The following is an 11,954-nucleotide window of genomic DNA, read 5'->3' as shown; positions in this document are numbered from 1 at the left end:
ATGGCTGTGACACCCCGACACATGTCACCATGTCTGTGACACCCCGACACATGGATGTGACACCCCGACACGTGTGACACCCCGACACCTGTCACCATGGCTGTGACACCCCGACACGCGTCACCATGGCTGTGACACCCCGACACGTGTCACCATGGATGTGACACCCCGACACGTGTCGCCATGGATGTGATACCCCGACATCGGATGCATCCAGCTGGGACCCCCCAGCATGGAGCATGGACCCGTCCAACCCCGCACTCTCCCTGTGCCATTCCCACAGGCAGCTCCTGGACAAGGACACCTTCTCCAAGTCGGACCCACGTGAGTGCTGGGGGGATCGGGGGTGTTGGGGGTCACGGTGCCCCCCCCTCCATCCCAACCCTCTGCTTGCTCCCCCCAGTTTGTGTCCTGTACATCCAGCGCCCCGGCAGCCGGCAGTGGCTGGAGGTGAGTGGAGGGATGGAGGATGGATGATGGATGATGGATGATGGATGATGGATGGATGGATGGATGGAGGATAGATGATAGAGGGATGGATGGAGGATGGATGAAGGATGATGGATGATGGATGGATGATAGAGGGATGGATGGATGGAGGATGGATGGATGATGGATGGATGATGGATGGATGATGGATGGATGGATGGATGGATGGATGGATGGATGGATGATGGATGGATGAATGGATGGATGGATGGATGGAAGGATGGATGGATGATGAATGGATGGATGGATGGATGGATGATGGATGGATGATGGATGGATGGATGATGGATGGATGGATGGATGGAAGGATGGATGGATGTTGGAGGGATGGATGGATGATGGATGGATGGATGATGGATGATGGGTAGTGGACAGCTGGCCTATCATGAGCATGTTGATGTCATGGCCAATCCGCATGTTGGGGTGCTGGCCAACCAGCCAATCAGCATGTTGGGTTGCCAATCAGTCAATCAATAACCAGTGAGTAATCACCTTGCTGGGGTGCTGGCCAACCAGCTTTCTGGGGTGCAGCCATCCAGCCAATCCGCACACTGGGGTTCCTATTGGGGTGCTGTGCAGCTGACCAATCAGCTGCCAGCGGGCGGGCAGGCAGCCAATGAGCTCTCAGCCTGGCTGTGCTCATGGAGGGGACACTCGGGGACACCCCGGGTGCCGCGGGCCCCCCCCGCTGCCTCCCGCCCCCCCCGCAGGCTGTAATTAAGGCTCCTGTTAATTGCGGGCTCCGGGCAGAGGGGGCGGGCAGGGCACGGGGCCGGCCCCAATGGGGACAAAGGGGCACCTGCGCCCTCCTGGCCCTGGCACACGTGATTCGGCCCCAGCTCCATCCCCCTCTGTGCCCCCCCCCCCGTGTACCCCAGTTCGGCCGAACCGAGGTCATCGATAACTCCCTGAACCCCGACTTCCTGCACAAGTTCGTCCTCGACTACTTCTTCGAGGAGAAGCAGAACCTGCGCTTCGACCTGTGAGTGCCCACAGCCCGTCCAGTCACATCCCATCACATCCCTGTCCCCATCCCATCCCCATCCCTGTCCCTAAGCCAATCCCTGTCCTCATCCCATCCCCATCCCGTCCAGTCACATCCCATCACATCCCTGTCCCCAGCCCAATCCCTGTCCCCATCCCATCCCCATCCCTGTCCCTATCCCAATCCCTGTCCTCATCCCATCCCCATTCCGTCCAATCACATCCCATCACATCCCTGTCCCCATCCCAATCCCTGTCCCCATCCCGTCCCCATCCTCATCCCTGTCACCAGCCCATCCCCAACCCATCCAGTCACATCCCATCACATCCCTGTCCCCAGCCCATCCCCATCCCTGTCCCTACCCCATTCCCTGTCCTCATCCCATCCCCATTCCGTCCAATCACATCCCATCACATCCCTGTCCCCATCCTGTTGCATGCCACCCCCATTCCCAACCACTTCCTATCCCATCCCATCCCCATCCCTGTCCCCATCCTGTCCCATGCCATCCCCGTCCCCAACCTGTTCCTATCCCATCTCATCCCCATCCCATCCTCATCCCTGTCCCCATCCCCATCCCATCCCCATCCCCACATCCCACCCCCATCCCTCCCCATCCCGTCCCATGCCATCCCCATCCCCAACCCTTCCTATCCCATTCCATCCCCATCCCATCCTCATTCCTGTCCCCATCCCATCCCCATCCCTGTCTACATCCCATCCCCATCCCTGTCCCCATCCCCATCCCATCCCTGTCCCCATCCCATCCCCCTGCCTATCCCCATCCTGTCCCCATCCCATCCCATCCCCATCCTGTCCCCATCCCCACCCCATTCCCATTCCCTCCCAATCCCCATCTTGCCTCCATCCCCATCCCTATCCCCTTACCACGGTCCCCTCTCCATCCCCAGGTACGATGTGGACTCCAAGAGCCCCGACCTCTCCAAGCACGTGAGTGGGGGCCTGGCCCCGCTCCCCCATTCCCTGCGGATGGGACCGGCCCCATCCCCGTTCATCCGGTGCCTCCTCAGGACTTCCTGGGCCAAACCTTCTGCACCCTGGGGGAGATCGTGGGCTCGGCCGGGGGCCGCCTTGAGAAGCCACTGATGTGAGCCCCCCCCCACTGTGTCCCCCCCATTCCCATGGGGACCCCCCTCAATTCCCATGGGATTTATCCCAGGGTATCCCCGCAGGATGGCCGCTGCCACCGCACATTCCCGGCGCAGGAAACCAGCTCCAGCGCTCTCCAATGGGTGAGTTTGGGGGTCTCCTATTTTTGGGGATATATCCCATATAAATGGCTTATCCCCCCCCATTCCCGCAGCGGCATTCCCGGGAAGAGCTGCGGCACCATCATTGTCCTGGCCGAGGAGTTGGGCAACTGCAGGGTGAGAGCCAGCATTGGGGACAATGGGGGGGGACACCCCCATTGTGTGTGGGGGGGGGTTGAGCCCCCTTAGTGAGGAAGGGGATGCTCAGGGCTCCCCTATCCCATGGGGCCGGGGTCCCTGTGCCCCCCCCACCCCATCCTGCAGGGTCCCCAATGGGGTGGTACCCAATGACCCCCCACACCCCCCCCCAGGACGTGGCCACGCTGCAGTTCTGTGCCCATAAACTGGACAAGAAGGATTTCTTTGGCAAATCCGACCCTTTCCTGGTGTTCTACCGCAGCAACGAGGACGGGACGTGAGGGACCCCCCGCACCCCATCCCGGAACACCCCAAACCCCATTTCAGAACCCCCCAAACCCCATCCTGGGACCCCCCAAAACCCATCCCAGGACCCCTCCAACCCCATTCTGGGAACCCGGAATCCCATCCCGGGACCTCCCTAAACCCATACTGGGACCCCAAAACCCCATCCCAGGACCCCCCCAACCCATCCTGGGACCCCCTGAACCCCATCACAGGTTCCCCCAAACCAATCCCGGGACCCCCCCAACCCTGTCCCAGAACCCCCAGAACCCATCCCAGGACCCCTCCAACCCCATCCCGGGATTCCCCCAACCCCATACTGGGACCCCCAAACCCCATCCCGGGAGCCCTCCAACCCCATCCCAGGCCCCCAAACCCCCATCCTGGGACCCCCCACATCCCATTCCGGGACCCCCCAAAACCCATCCCAGGACCCCACCAAACCCAATCCTGGGACCCCCTCAACCCCATCCCAGGACCCCCAACCCCATCCCAGAACCCAAAACCCATCCCAGCCCCAAACCCCATCCCAGGACCCCTCCAACCCCATTCTGGGACCCCCCTAAACCCCATCCCAGGACCCCCCCCACACTGTCCCCATGGGCAGTTCGAGCAGGGGATGCCCCACTCCGGTCCCTATGGGGATGGGGATGGGGCTGGGGGGGTTTGGTCTCCCCCATAGGGTGACCCCGGTTGCCCCCCCCAGGTTCACCATCTGCCACCGCACGGAGGTGATCCGGCAGACCCTGGCCCCGGTGTGGGCAGCGTTCGACATCCCCGTGCGAGCGCTCTGCAACGGAGACCCCGACCGGTGAGCGCCGGCGCGGCACCCAATGGTGTCCTATGGCACCCAATGGCATCTCAATGGCACACAATGGTGTCCTATGGCACCCAATGGCACCCCAATGGCACACAATGGTGTCCTATGGCACCCAGTGGCACCCAATGGCACACAATGGTGTCCTATGGCACCCAATGGCACCCAATGGCACCCAATGGTGTCCTATGGCACCCCAGTGGCACACAATGGTGTCCTATGGCACCCAATGGCACCCAATGGTGTCCTATGGCACCCCAATGGCACCCCACTGGCACACAATGGTGCCCTATGGCACCCCAATGGCACCCCACTGGCACACAATGGTGCCCTATGGCACCCCAATGGCACCCCACTGGCACACAATGGTGTCCTATGGCACCCCAATGGCACCCCAATGGCACACAATGGTGTCCTAGGGCACCCCAATGGCACCCCACTGGCACACAATGGTGTCCTATGGCACCCCAATGGCACCCCAATGGCACTCAGTGGCTCCTCAATTGCTCCCAATGGTGCCCTAGGGCACCCCAATGGCACCCCTTTGGCATCTCAATGGCACACAATGTCACACAATGGTGCCCTATGGCACCCCGGTGGAACCCCAATGGAACCCCATTGGCACCCAATGACATCCGAATGGAACCCCAGTGGCACCCCATGACAGCCAATGGCACCCCAATGGCACCCAGTGACACCCCAATGGCACCCAATGACAGCCAATGGCACTCCAATGGCACCCCAATGACAGCCTATGACACCCCAATGGCACTCAATGGCACCTGATGGCACCCCAAGACAGCCAATGACAATCCCATGGCAGCCAATGACAGCCAATGACACCCCAATGACACCCCAGTGTCACCCCAATGGCACCCCAAGACACCCAATGACAACCCCATGACAGCCAATGGCACCCCAGTGACAGCCAGTGGCACCCCAATGGCATTCGATGGCACCCAGAGACACCCAGTGACAACCCAATGACACCCAATGATGCCCCAATGTCACCCCAAGACACCCAATGACAACCCCATGACAGGCAATGACACCCCAATGACACCCAATGACACCCCAGAGCCCCCCATGAGCCACCCTTTGGCTGTGGGTGTCCCCCCCCACGCCGCGGTGTCACCTTGGTGCTGGCTCAGCATCACCAGGTGTTGCCGTGGCAACGGGGATGAGAAGAGCCTGAGGAGGAGGAAAAGGTCCCCTGGGGGTGACAGAGGAGCCCATTGGGTGACAAAGGGACCTATGGGGTGACAAAGGAGCCTGTGGGGTGACAAAGGAGCCTGTGGGGTGACAAAGGAGCCCATGGGGGTGACAAAGGAGCCTGTGGGGTGACAAAGGGACCCATGGGGTGACAAAGGGGCCCATGGGGTGACAAAGGAGCCCATTGGGTGACAAAGGAGCCCATGGGGGTGACAAAGGGGCCCATGGGGTGACAAAGGAGCCCATTGGGTGACAAAGGGACCCATGGGGGTGACAAAGGAGCCCATTGGGTGACAAAGGGACCCATGGGGTGACAAAGGAGCCCATGGGGGTGACAAAGGGGCCCATGGAGTGACAAAGGAGCCCATAGGGTGACAAAGGGACCCATGAAGACCCCACCACCCCCATGGTGTGGGTCAGGGGCACCAGTGTGACCCCCATATCCCGCAGGACCATCAAGGTGGAGGTGTATGACTGGGACCGCTCTGGCAGGTGAGCCCTGGGGGTGCCCATAGTGGGGGACCCCCCCCACCCCCCCCACCCCCCCCAGCCCCATGGCCCCCCCTTGACCCACAGCCACGACTTCATTGGGGAGTTCACCACCAGCTACCGCGAGCTGGCGCGGGGAGAGCGCGGCCTCAACGTGTACGAGGTGAGCAGGGGCACCCATGGGTGCCAGGGGGTACCCATGGGTGCTGTGGTGCCCATGAGGTACCTATGGGTCCCTATGGGGCAGCTCCTGTCGGGCACCCCTGGGTGCTGCATCTCTGCACTGCACCCCCCCCATACCCCCCCACTGCACCTTGGGGTGCTGCAGCTCCCCCCGTGTCCGTCCCCCATCCCCCCCCTCAAGGTGGTGAACCCCAAGAAGAAGCTGAAGAAGAAGAAGTACCTGAACTCGGGCACGGTGAGGATGGGTGACACGGACAGGGGGTGATGGTGCCACAGGGGTGATGGTGATGGTGACGGTGACACAAGGGTGAGGGTGACACATGGGTGATGGTGACGGTGACAGAGAGTGATGGTGACACAGGGATGATGGTGACACAGACACAGGGGTGATGGTGATGGTGACACGGGGGTGATGGTGACACGGGGGTGATGGTGACACAGGGGTGATGGTGATGACACAGGGTGATGGTGACACAGGGGTAATGGTGACACAGACACAGGGTGATGGTGATGGTGACACAGGGATGATGGTGATGGTGACACAGGGTGATGGTGACACAGGGGTGACGGTAACACAAACACAGGGTGATGGTGATGGTGACACAGGGGTGACAGTGACACATGGGTGATGGTGACACAGGGATGATGGTGATGGTGATGCAGGGGTGATGGTGACGGTGACACAGGGGTGATGGTGATGGTGACACAGGGGTGATGGTGACACAGGGGTGATGGTGACGGTGACACAGGGGTGATGGTGACGGTGACACAGGGGTGACGGTGACACAGGGATGATGGTGACACAGGGATGATGGTGACACAGGGGTGATGGTGACGGTGACACAGGGGTGATGGTGACGGTGACACAGGGGTGACGGTGACACAGGGATGATGGTGACACAGGGATGATGGTGACACAGGGGTGATGGTGACGGTGACACAGGGGTGATGGTGACGGTGACACAGGGGTGACGGTGACACAGGGATGATGGTGACACAGGGATGATGGTGACACAGGGGTGATGGTGACGGTGACACAGGGGTGATGGTGACGGTGACACAGGGGTGACGGTGACACAGGGATGATGGTGACACAGGGATGATGGTGATGGTGACGCAGGGGTGATGGTGGTGACGCCGCTCCCCACAGGTGACCCTTTTGTCCTTCTCGGTGGAGTCCGACCCCAGCTTCCTGGACTACATCAGGGGCGGGTGAGCCAGAGGGGGGGGCGCGAGGGCCCTGCCCCATCCACCCCCTATGGACCACGGGGGGTCCCCATCCCTCCCCTGTGCACTGCAGGGGTAGGGGTGGTGCAGAACTCACCCCATGGACACCCAGAGCCCTCAATGGTCCCAATGCCCCCCCCAGGACCCAGCTCAACTTCACCGTTGCCATCGACTTCACCGCATCCAACGGTGAGGGGGGGGCTGCAACCAGGGGGTGTTAATGGGGTGTCAGGGCCCATCTGACCCCCGAACCCCACACAGGGAACCCATCCCAACCCACGTCCCTGCACTACCTGAGCCCCTACCAGCTCAACGCCTACACCATGGCCCTCAAGGCGGTGGGGGAGATCATCCAGGACTATGACAGCGATAAGATGTTCCCAGCACTGGGCTTCGGAGCCAAGATCCCACCGGATGGGCGCGTGTCCCATGAGTTCCCATTGGTGAGGGGAGGCGGGATGCGGTGACGTCACTGGACCCGCCGGTGATGGTGATGGTGATGATGGTGATGGTGATGGTGATGGTGGTGGTGATGGTGGTGGTGATGGTGATGATGGTGATGGTGATGGTGATGGTGGTGGTGATGGTGGTGATGGTGATGGTGGTGATGGTGATGGTGGTGATGGTGATGATGGTGGTGATGGTGATGGTGATGGTGATGGTGATGATGGTGATGGTGGTGGTGATGGTGATGGTGATGGTGATGGTGATGATGGTGGTGATGATGGTGATGGTGGTGGTGATGGTGATGGTGATGATGGTGATGGTGGTGATGGTGATGGTGGTGGTGATGGTGATGGTGGTGATGGTGATGATGACAGTGATGGTGATGTTGATGATGGTGATGGTGATGGTGGTGATGGCGATGGTGATGGTGGTGATGGTGATGACGGTGATGGTGATGGTGATGGTGATGGTGATGGGGGGGTGTCCGTGCGCTGCAGAACGGGGATGCGGAGAACCCGGCGTGCCGCGGCATCGAGGGCGTGCTGGAGGCCTATCACCGGAGCCTGCGCCGCGTCCAGCTCTATGGGCCCACCAACTTCGCCCCCGTCGTCAACCACGTGGCGCGGTACGGGGTGAGGGTGTGGGGGATGGGATATGGGATATCGGATATTAGATATGGGGTATAGGGTATAGGATATCAGATACAGGATATGGGGTGTGGGGTATCTGATATTAGATATGGGGGATGGGATGTATCCCTATATAGGATATAGGATACGGGATATGGGGTATGGGATATGGGGTGTGGGATATAGGATATGAGGTATGGGATATAGGATACAGGATATTGAGTGTGGAGTATGGGGTGTGGGATATGGGATACAGGATATGGGGTATGGGATATAGGATATGGGGTGTGGGGTATGGGATATGGGGTATGGGATATAGGATATGGGGTGTGGGGTATGGGATGTGGGACATGAGGTATGGGGTGTGAAGTATGTGGTACAGGATATGGGGTACGGGATGTGGGACATGGGATATGGGGTGTGGGGTATGGGGTATGGGATATGGGTGTGGGGTGTGGGTAGGATATGGATATGGGATATGGGGTATGGGATATAGGATACAGGATATGGAGTGTGGAGTATGGGGTGTGGGATATGGGATACAGCATATGGGGTATGGGATATAGGATATGGGGTGTGGGGTATGGGATATGGGGTATGGGATGTGGGACATGGGATATAGGATACGGGATATGGGGTATGGGATATAGGATACAGGATATGAGGAGTATGGGGTGTGGGATATGGGATACAGCATATGGGGTATGGGATATAGGATATGGGGTGTGGGGTATGGGGTATGGGATATGGGGTATGGGATGTGGGGTATGGGATATAGGATATGGGATATGGGTGTGGGATATGGGGTATGCGGTATGCAGTATGGGATATGGGGTATGTGGTTTGGGATATGGGGCATGGGGTATGGGATATGGGGTGTGGGCTATAGTATTTGGATATGGGATACAGGCTATGGGATGTGGGGTATAGGGTGTGGGATATGGGGTAAGGGACATGGGCTATGGGCTATGGGGTGTGGGTACAGGATAGGGGCTATGGGTGCTGTGCCCACCCCGGTCCCTCCCTGCCCCCTGACCGGTCGCTCCCAGTGCGGCGGCCGCGGTGCTCGATGGCTCCCAGTACTTCGTGCTCCTCATCATCACCGACGGCGTCATCTCGGACATGGCGCAGACCAAGGAGGCCATCGTCAACGTGAGGGGCTCGGGGTGCCCCCGGGGGGGGGCCCATTGAGATCCCAAGGGAAGGACACCCAGGACTGGGGTGGTCGTGGGATGTCCATTATGGGCCAGGGCATGGAGTACCCATTGTGGCTGAAGTGTCGGGTGGCCGTCATGATACCGGGATGCTGATCATGGTCCTGGGATGCCCTTCATGATCCCGGGATGCTCATCGTTATTCTGGGATGCTCATCATTATCCTGGGATGCTCATCATGATCCCAGGATGCTCATCATGGTCCCGGGATGCTCATCATGATCCTGGGATGCTCATCATTATCCTGGGATGCCCATCATGGTCCTGGGATACCCATCACTGTCCTGGGATGCTCATCATCATCCCGGGATGCTCATTATGATCCTGGGATGCCCATCATGGTTCTGGGACGTTCATCATGATCCCGGGACGTCCATCATGATCCTGGGATGCTCATCATTATCCTGGGATGCCCGTCATGATCCTGGGATACCCATCATTGTCCTGGGATGCCCATCATGGTTCTGGTATGTTCATCATGATCCCAGGATTCTCATCATGATCCTGGGATGCCCATCATGATCCTGGGATACCCATCATTATCCTGGGATGCTCAACACCACAACCCAACCATCATTATCCTGGGATGCCCATCATTATCCTGGGATGCCCATCACTGTCCTGGGATGCTCATTGTTATCCTGGGATGCTCATCATGATCCCAGGATGCCCATCATGGTCCTGGGATGCCCGTCATAATCCTATGATGCCCATCGTCATCCCAGGATGCCCATCATGATCCCAGGCACAGGAATCCCACCATGCCCAAGCCATGGGGCTCCAACCCCCCTCCCCCCGGGGCTGATGAAGCCAATGCTGCTCTGCAAGGGGGGGGGGGGGGTCCCCACACCCCATGGATGGGTGCTGCAGGTGGGGGGGGCCCTGAGCTCAGTGTGGGTCCCCCCCCAGGCCGCCGCGCTCCCCATGTCCATCATCATCGTGGGGGTCGGCCAGGCCGAGTTCGATGGTGAGTTGGGGGGGGCAGCACGGCCCATGGGGGGTTATGGGGGGGTTCATGGGGTCCCACCTGGGTGACCCCCCCCCCATCACAGCCATGGTGGAGCTGGATGGGGACGACATCCGCGTGTCCTCCCGAGGGAGGGTGGCTGAGAGGGACATCGTGCAGGTACCGCCCCCCCCACTGCCCCACATCAGCCCCATTGAGAGCGGGGTGATGGGGGGGACACGGCACGGGGGGACAGGGGGATAACAGGATATAATGGGGTATGGGGGGCACTGGGACATGGGGGGGAATGCTAAGGGGGGGTTCACTGAGACATGGGGAGCACTCAATGGGGGGGCACTCAGTGGGGAGCATCCATGGGGGGCACTCAATGGGGGGGCACTCAATGGGGGGGACATTCAATGGGGGGCACTCAATGGGGAGCATCCATGGGGGGGCACTCAATGGGGGAGCACTCAATGGAGGGCACTCAATGGGGGGGACACTCAATGGGGGGCGCACTCAATGGAGGGCACTCAATGGGGGGCAGTCAATGGGGAGCATCCATGGGGGGGCATTCAGTGGAGGGCACTCAATCACCACACCACACCAACACACACAAACACCACACACACCGGGGGGACACTCAATGGGGAGCATCCATGGGGGGCACTCAGTGGGGGGGGGCACCCCATGTGGTGGGGGCGGGGTCTCTCCCTGTCCCTTGGCTCCCCCCCCCCCCCCAGTTTGTGCCGTTCCGGGATCACGTGGCCGCGGGGGGGGGCGCTGTGCGCTCCATGGCGCGCCTGGCGCGGGCGGTGCTGGCCGAGGTCCCCCCCCAGCTCCTCTCCTACATGAAGGCCAAAGGGATCAGCCCCGGGCCCGCGCCCCCCCCGCAATGACCCCCCCCTCCCCTCCCCCCACCTCCCTCCCTCCCCTCCGCCCCCCATTTAAATCCATCCCCATGGATAAAGCACCAGGATCCTGCCCCTCCCCCCCAACCCCATCCCCATCAAACACCTTTGGTTATGGGGGGCCCACGCTGGCCCTGTGCCATGGGGGTACCCTGCCCCCCCCCAATAAAGGGGAAGGGGTCCCCAGTTACCCCCCACCCACACCACCCCATAGAGCACAGGAACAGGGACCCCCCAAGTGTGGGGTCCCCTCTGGTGACATCCAGAGCATCCCTGGGGGTGACAGACGGAGCCCCCCCCCCCCAGTCCTATAGACACCCCCAAACCCTATATACAACCGCCCAGCCCCATAGACACCCCCAGCCCCATGGACACCCCCAAACCCCGTAGACACTCAGGCCCCTATGGATACCCCCAAACCCCATAGCCATCCCCAGCCCCATAGACAGCCCCCAGCCCCGTGGACACCTCCAAACCCCATATACAACCACCCAGCCCCATAGGCACCCCCAGCCCCATAATCACCCACAAACTCCATGGACCCCCTCACCCCCATAGACACCCCCATACACAGCCCCCAGCCCCATGGACACCTCCAAACCCCATATACAACCACCCAGCCCCATAGTCAACCCCAGCCCCATAAACACCCACAAACTCCATAGAAACCCCCCCAGCCCCATAGACACCCCCCCAGCCCCATAGACCCCC

At 60.5% G+C, this 11,954-nt stretch overlaps 1 protein-coding gene across 1 annotated transcript; it reads left to right on the top strand.

Annotated features, from left to right (window-relative positions):
- The first annotated feature begins 239 nt into the window (after positions 1-239).
- Positions 240-11,244, top strand: LOC133213482 (copine-5-like). Its single transcript, XM_061355707.1, has 20 exons — positions 240-324; positions 404-450; positions 1,368-1,471; positions 2,386-2,425; positions 2,506-2,582; positions 2,668-2,727; positions 2,799-2,862; positions 3,057-3,160; positions 3,875-3,979; positions 5,648-5,689; positions 5,774-5,849; positions 6,051-6,104; positions 7,020-7,081; positions 7,239-7,285; positions 7,358-7,539; positions 8,041-8,168; positions 9,222-9,324; positions 10,296-10,353; positions 10,439-10,512; positions 11,076-11,244. The coding sequence occupies exons 1-20, from the start codon at positions 240-242 to the stop codon at positions 11,229-11,231; spliced, it is 1,668 nt and encodes a 555-aa protein (XP_061211691.1). The 3' UTR covers positions 11,232-11,244.
- Positions 11,245-11,954: the final 710 nt, after the last annotated feature.

Source organism: Neopsephotus bourkii, unplaced genomic scaffold (genome assembly GCF_033783945.1).
Source record: "Neopsephotus bourkii isolate Nb327-2 ecotype Australia unplaced genomic scaffold, CSIRO-AGI_Nbou_v1 NB_834, whole genome shotgun sequence".
NCBI lineage: Eukaryota > Metazoa > Chordata > Aves > Psittaciformes > Psittacidae > Neopsephotus > Neopsephotus bourkii.
This window is presented reverse-complemented; position numbering and strand designations above follow the sequence as displayed.

What these genes read in the sequence shown, in the direction of transcription:
- LOC133213482 (XM_061355707.1), top strand. Translation starts at nt 240, where the DNA reads ATGGACCCGTCCAACCCCGCACTCTCCCTGTGCCATTCCCACAGGCAG. An exon ending in GCGGCCTCAACGTGTACGAG is followed by an intron (nt 5,850 to 6,050) that starts GTGAGCAGGGGC and finishes CCCCCCCTCAAG; the next exon opens with GTGGTGAACCCCAAGAAGAA. An exon ending in CTGAGAGGGACATCGTGCAG is followed by an intron (nt 10,513 to 11,075) that starts GTACCGCCCCCC and finishes CCCCCCCCCCAG; the next exon opens with TTTGTGCCGTTCCGGGATCA.